The sequence below is a fragment of the Leishmania braziliensis genome, chromosome 31, assembly GCF_000002845.2.
Source record: "Leishmania braziliensis MHOM/BR/75/M2904 complete genome, chromosome 31".
Classification (NCBI taxonomy): Eukaryota; Euglenozoa; class Kinetoplastea; order Trypanosomatida; family Trypanosomatidae; genus Leishmania; species Leishmania braziliensis.
In genome coordinates this window covers 817631-824938 of record NC_009323.2, presented here as the reverse complement: position 1 = coordinate 824938, position 7308 = coordinate 817631, and the positions used below count along the sequence as shown (strand labels likewise).

Sequence of the window (7308 nt, the reverse complement as noted above, 5' to 3'; positions counted from 1 at the left end):
CGTCGACGGTAAGTTGCTCTTCAACACCTTTGTATGCTGCGATGGATGCCCTTGTTACACAAAGCTGCGCACCGGCCCGACCGTCTTCCTGCGCGACATGGAGAAGATCAAGGTACTCGACTGCGTCATGATCGCCGCGGTCAACGCGAAGGACGCACGCATGCACGACACCACCTCCAAGTTCCTGCACAACTTCTGCAAGGACTTCATGGAGAACCCGCACCTGGACGACATTGGCCACCTCGTCCACAACGGGCGACTCTTCTACTGCCGCACAGCCCTGTTCGACGCCCTCGACAACATCGAGTCCATCTCGTCCCCGCAGAGTGACATCGCAGACTTGCCGAGCGCGAAGACGTTCACCTTGGACCGCATCGTCCTGGCACTACTGTGGGTGAAGAGCGAGGTGAAGGAGATCCGGCTTCTGTGCAATCTGGTTCCCATCTTGAACGAAGCCCTCTCCTCCGCCGAGGCCGCCTATGGCCGACTAGACTGCGATGATGTGCTGCAGGTGCTCTACACCCTCAAAGAGCACATACTGACCGTGTTTCTCGCCCTCAGCGCCCCCGAGTATCACCTTGCAGTGCACAGTCGCGACGTGTTTGTCGGGAAGCAGGCCGACATGAAGTGCGCGAACCCGTCCTGCCCCGATACCACAAAAGACCTCCTCAAGTGCAGCGGCTGCGACGTCACGTTCTACTGCTCCTCCGAGTGCCAGAAGGCGGACTGGGACAAGCACAAGAACTTCTGCCACGAGATGGAGTCCCGCCGCAGCCAGCCGACATCGCCAATGGCGGTGTTCGGCGCAGTCCAAGTTTTGAAGCCGGTGCCGCGTTGAGGCCGTTATGGATTAACGTTTTGGCGAAACCGAGAGCCCAGCCGTGGCCCCCTACTAAGCGTAAAAGGGAAGATAACGAGCAACCCTACGTGCACGCAAACCCCGAAAGCAGACGAACCCTGCATTCCACAAGGCGCATCCCAACCAGACCTTGGCCGCCACGGGGGTGCCCCCGGCTGGAGAAAAACCTGCGCGCCGGCCAAGCGCCGCCCCACCCTCGTTGAACTCGCTAAGCCGAACACTCGCGAAGCCCCAACCCCTTCCCTTTAAACCGGCCGACCCGGGCCCTCTCGCGCGCGGGCTACGCCGGTCGCTGCCCCTCCGTTGGCAGGGACGGACCACCGGCCACACACTCAAAAAAAGAGGCGCGCCATACGCGCCAATTCTCGGAGCCGACGGGACACAGATCGGAGCACTGGACATGGCAGGATTCGAAGCACTCTCGGGACTCACTGAAGAAAACCTACTAAAAATGAAAGACTTGCTTTCACAATGCCTGAAAGAACAAAAATTCGGACAGCGGATTCCGAGGAATAGCCAGAGCCAGCACGATTACCAAAATTCAAACGACTATACCTATGGTCCGGCAAAACACAACGGAAGAGGCACAGGCCAACGAAACGGTTACCGAGGAAACGCCGGAGACAACCGACGTAAGTTTTTCCGCGGAGGCGAGGCACAGGACGGGTCAAAAAACTAACGCCCGACGGAGCCACAGCCGACGTTTCGCAGGAGGCCACCGCACACAAGAGGCAAACCACATTTGGTATCGCAAGGTCATTTGCAAAAGAAATGTGGGGCGGTGACATGCGCGAGGGGAAAACATCGAATATCGAACTCGATGTGATCTACAAAGCGTACCTCCCTAAGAAACGGATCGTTCCGTCGGACACGATGGTGCACCTTGATTGGAAACGCGCGCAGCAGCTCGCGGCAAAGGTGCACCGTCACGGCGTGGTGTTTTTCCCAATCTTCATTATGAAGCACTGGATCGCAGGGCTTTTGGAGAAAGGGACGCAGGACTCAGCAGAAATACAGCTGAGCATCCTGGACTCCGCACCTTCTCCCATAGTGGAAGAAAAACTGCGTAAGCACTTTAAAATGGTCTGGCCAGCTTTGCGTTTGGTGAATGAATTTTCACCACGTCAGGAACGCTATAGCGACGACTGCGGTTTGTATATGTCTGCCGTATTTTTCGGCGTTCATCTGGACATACAAATCGACCATAGCCGAGATATGGCAAAGTGCATGCGGCGCCTGCTTTACGCGGCGTCGAAACACCACCCGCCACGCGAATATTTCCTCGAAAAAATGAGGAAAATTCTGACGAACCACCCGGTGTCACGGAAAGATTTCTTTTACAACGAAATCGAGCACAAGCCGTGGTTGAAGAAAACCACGGTGAACCGTGAAGACACCTTTCACTTGGGTGGTGGCGAAAGGCGCGCAACGAAATCCACGAACCCGAAACGGGATTCCAGGCGCGCAAACCAGCCGAAAGCACGTGCTCCAAAGCCACCTCCTCGGCAAAAGAAAAAGGAGGAAACGGTGCGCACAAAGATGGACCGGGCTGAGCGCACAAAGCGCACGCCACAGACGCCTGTACCCGCGTCAAAAGCACCTTCCCGTAAACGTCCCGAGAGATCCGCAATGGATGCCCCACTCCCACGGCGAAAGGCCGCGAGGAAAAGTGACAGGAGAACACCCGCGAGTTCCTCAGGTAGATCCGCAACAGGTAGGAATGGAGACAAAACACGCTCTCTAAACTCGAGCGAATTTCCATCCGAGGATGAGGATCTGCCGGTGATCGACCTCCCGCGGAGGAAGAAAAACTCCGTCACGCGTACGCCTGAGCATGCGCCAAACGACGCCACGGTGAGCTCAGAAGGCATTATCCCGACGAACGTGTCACCACACGTTCAGCATGGGAAATGCATTTCTGAGTGGACAGAAATCACCCTCGCGGAGGCGAACAAACATGCCAGAAAGGTGTACGAAGCAGTCCTGGATCACCTGTGGGCTGCGACGGCTCTGGCGCGAGTCGGCGATGGTGTGGCACACGGTCTGACCGACACAGCGGTGGGACAGCAACGCGTGAGGCACAAGCTGACACCACTGCAGCCTTACAGCGTCCAAGAGATGCTGAAGCTTCTCCGAAAGAAGATCCACATGGTCGATGCCTCACCGACCGACCCGAATGGGGTGATTCTTCGAGAAGAAAACCGAAGCGAGGAGGTGACCCTCGACTCCTCAATCGACGAACTGTACCTTGTCCGTGGACCGTCGTTACCGACATTATACGACGTGATTAAAGGATACAGGTTTCTGCTTGGCGCATGTCTCCGTGAGGCGCCGGCAGATGTGAATGGCGTGCGCTATCCGAGCCATTACGTTCTCACAAAGGACGCCTCGGAGGCAACGGTGGGAGTCTACGTTCCAGCGACGTGGACGCACTACCAATCGTCGAAGAGACAGCGTGCCCCACGTCACGCGTCACGATACATTCCTCTTCCGCGAAGTGCGGCATCAGAGGCACACCAGGATCCGTCCGATGGCCAACGGCCGCGCCTGGTGAAAAGAAAAAGATGGCCAGGCGACGGCGCCGGAAGGGACCCACTCCAAGAGGACGAGGAGGACGGCGCGACGTACAGGACTCCAGGAAACCAGAAGGGTGATGGATATGCGGACGTCGACGCGAACATCTCGACAGAGGCAATGCGCGCTCTCGAAAGCCTCCGCTCCAATCCTTTAAACATGCAGGGCAGGCATCTTTCAAAAAACGAAGAGGCAGAGGTCTGCCCGAGAAACTGGTTCCTCTTCGCCGCGAAACCGCCACACATCTCACAGCTCGCATGGAACTTGGTGAGGCCCGACACCCGCGCACACCACTTGCGATGGTTGACGCGAATCAAGTCGATGAACTCGGAACAGATGCTCATGCGCTTTCCGGCGGCATGTATCGACTTGATTCTGTCGACCGCAAGGGCCCGCAAATGGAAGTGGGCAACCACCGCGAAGGCCTTTGCCGCGGTAGCGGGTGCGCTGCGCGACCTGCCGCTCTACTCGACGCAGACGCGGGGTATTCGCCTTCAGGACGATCCCGAGTGGCGAAGCGCTTTTGGCACGGTGCAGCGTTACATGAAGGAGTCGGTGCCGGATGCGCCTCCCTTTGTTTCGCGACGCCAAGTCGAAGCGATCATCGGAAGACTCCGACTCGGTCACCCTCGTGCCGCGCTGTTCCTCGCCATGATGTGGGGATTCGCAGCGCGAGCGTGCGACATTTCCACGCTGCGAGCGAAGGACGTGACGCTGTTCCCGGGACCGCCGACAAGCACACGCGTGAAAGTCACGCTGACGATCCGCAAGGGAAAGGGTGCCAAAACACGCGGCCCTTACCCGGTCCCATCGATGCTGACGAGGGACCTCGCAGCGACACTGCAGGAGATGCTGGTCCAGAAGAAACCATCCGAGGAGCTCTTTGCACCACACGTGGAGGAGCTGCGGGCACTGATCGCCCAGGAGGTGCGAACAGAGATGCGAGGTGCACAGCTGCCCTCGATCCGGAAAGGCGCGCTACGTTGCATGGCGGAAGCGGGTGTCCCGCTGAAGGACCTGATGATGATCTCCGGGCACGCGAAGCAGGCCACGCTGCTGCGCTATCTTGGGTATGGCCAGCAGCCTACGGTGGAGGCCGAGACCGCAAGGGACAACGCCGGAAGAGCGCTATTCCAGACCCTCTAGAGGCTGCGGCTTCCGTGTTCCGTTTCCGATCGCAAGAGTCATCGTGCGCGAATCTCGGAATCGCACCACAGGAGGTGGCGGCCATGGTGGACCAGATGTCCGGTTTCATCCAAGTGCTGACGGAGCGACCGGCACTCGTGAAGCAGTGGCCGCTGCACCTGAAACGGAACACACCACTGGACATGGATACCGTGCTGGCGATGCCGACAAAACGCGCCTCAACGAAGCGGTTTCTCCAGCGAATCCAGTGCTTTCTGGATCCCTCCTTCTACGATGGGTTGCGGACGTCGAGGACCATCAAAAAGTGCGCGCTCACAGCGGCGGAAATCCAACAGGCGGTCGAGATGGGCAAGTTTGAACCGTGCCCGATCAGCGACATCGGCTCCCAGGTGCAATTGCCAGAGGGCATGCACGGCGTGAACGTTTTCACGGTGCCGGAGCTGAAAGGACGACGACGCCTCATCACGGAGCCCCTGCTGAACCGCGTGATCCCCAAACATCACGTCCCGCGCGTCCACTACGACACGCGCCTCGGAAGACGACAGCGGCTGCGATACGCCCGGTACATGCTACAGATCGACTTCGAAGCTTATTACGACGCTATCCCGATCGCGGCGACACTCCGTAACAAGTTCGTTTTTCGAGCCAGGCATGACGGGCGATACTACCGCCTTCGTACTCTCCCGACCGGCGCGCGATGGAGCGTTGCCGTCGGCCAGGCGGTGACGTGGACGATTGTCGACATCGACACGCCCGTCACCATCACCACGCTCATCGACAACATTCTCGTGGCCGCACGCGAAGGTCAGGAGCGTGAGTTTGTGCTCGCGGTGCGCACGGTCGTCGCACGCATCAAGGCGGCGAACCTGATGACGTCACCCAACCGGGACGAGCTGGAGGCGATGTCGGACGAGGAAATCCTGCAGCTGGCGAGTGCCAACACCGTTTTCCTCGGCGAGGAATACACATGGAATGGCCGAGAGCGTCTGATCCGCAACTCGGTGAAGACGGTGGCGAAGCTGAAGCTTGCGCTCCAAAAGACCAGCCACACCATACGCAGTCTGGCCTCGCTGATCTCGCTGATCTTCTTCGCGCTCCACACCACGCAAATGAACCCCGCACGGGCATTCAAGCTGCTGAGAGCCTACCGAGGCATATACCGGCTGACGTTCCGCGGGTACGACTGGGACGACGCGGTTCCTTACATCGACTCCTCCGTGGCGCGATCGCTGCAGGAGATCGGCGGCGCACTGGTGCAGAATCCGTGGTGGAAAATCTCGGACGAGAGACACCCAACGACGGATGAAGCGACCTATGACGCGGTGGCCTTCACCGACGCGTCGCTGGAGGGCTGGGGTGCTGTACTTCACCTCCGCGACGCGGGCGCCACAGAAATGTGGACCTATCGGCAGCGCTGGACCGAGGACCTGGAACGGCAACTCGGCGGCGACGACGGCGAGGCGGAACGCGTCCTCGAAAAACTGCGCCAGTACCAGCTGCGTCGCCGCGTCCGGTCGGGAGGCCGGTTCGAGGACCCAGACCTGCAGGCGGACCGCTTCCAGGCGCGGTACTCGGCACACGCGGAACCACGCGCGGCTCAACTAATGCTGCGACACCTGGTGGAGCACCACAGGGTGCCCAACGGAGCGCGAATCGCGCTTGCCACGGACCACCGTGCGATTGTCATTGCGCAGAAACACCTGAACGGTTTCGGCGGCATTGGCAGAGGCTACGCCTTGAACAAACTTTTCGAGTACACCTACGACCTCTGGTACAACAGAGGGATCGACGTAGTCTTTTTCTACGTCGAGGGTGCGCGGAATCCGGCGGACGCCTACTCGCGACACTTCGGGGTGGACGCGACAGGGTCGCTGGAGGTTCACCGGGTTGAACCGTTTGGCGTGCCGTTCCTCCGGCACATGTGGTGTCCGCTATGTGAAGAGCGGCGCCGCGAGGAGGGCGGCGAGATATGACCGTCATCAGGAGCATCCGAGGGGAGCCGGAACCTGACGGCCGACTCTCCAGAGGACGGTGCGACGACATCGCCCACAAGTTATGGATGGCTAACCGCGTTCTATGGGGGGGAGGCTTCCCCGGTACCGGTGCCAAGCCATAAGAAAAAGCACACGAAAGAAGTCCAAGACGACTTGATGTGCTCCTCACGCGACTGAACGCGGTAGAGGAGGCCGGCGGCATAATCATGACGCGGCGCCGCGGTCGTGGTTGCGTGCCTGCCTTGCCGCTTCCCAATGGGGTCGCGAAGATTAGTTCCATACCCATCTGCCTTCCACAAATCTTTCTCCCTTCTCGCCCTCTGTTGTCTTCAAGAAATTATATCTTCGCGAGCACCCTATCACACAGGACGGTGGCATTCCATTGGCGGCGTGTAAAACCACAAAGGCAATCGAATGGCACTTGACCTTATAGTTGGCCGGGTTAATTTGTCTGGGCAAAAGAACTGGAAGGGGGATGGGGGTGGTTGGTGGGATGTGGTGATGGATTTGCGAAATATACAGGCTGGGTGCCATAATGTTTCCCGATTGGAAATTATGGCCACAGGTCGGATATGTGTTTCTGTTATGAATGATTACTTTCTATTGTCCCTTTATTTCTTCTCTAATGTGTTATTCATAAATGAAGTAATCCACTCTAAGTGTTGATGCGGCCCGCGACGAAAAAACGCCCACCCACCCAACCCTAGACACGAATTCTCGGATTCCGGGGCGCGG

The 7308-nt window shown here is 58.6% G+C and overlaps 2 protein-coding genes across 2 annotated transcripts; both read left to right on the top strand.

Moving 5' to 3' along the window:
* Positions 1–97: 97 nt before the first annotated feature.
* Positions 98–838, top strand: LBRM_31_1870 (conserved hypothetical protein; the record flags this gene model as incomplete). The annotated part of the gene is made up of 1 exon (XM_001567133.1): positions 98–838. The coding sequence occupies one exon, from the start codon at positions 98–100 to the stop codon at positions 836–838; it is 741 nt and encodes a 246-aa protein (XP_001567183.1).
* A 792-nt stretch (positions 839–1630) lies between these two features.
* LBRM_31_1860 (TATE DNA Transposon) lies at positions 1631–6552 on the top strand (the record flags this gene model as incomplete). Its single annotated transcript, XM_001567132.1, is given in 2 exon segments — positions 1631–4576; positions 4579–6552. Coding segments are annotated over 2 exon segments (4920 nt in total).
* Between the last annotated feature and the right edge of the window lie 756 nt (positions 6553–7308).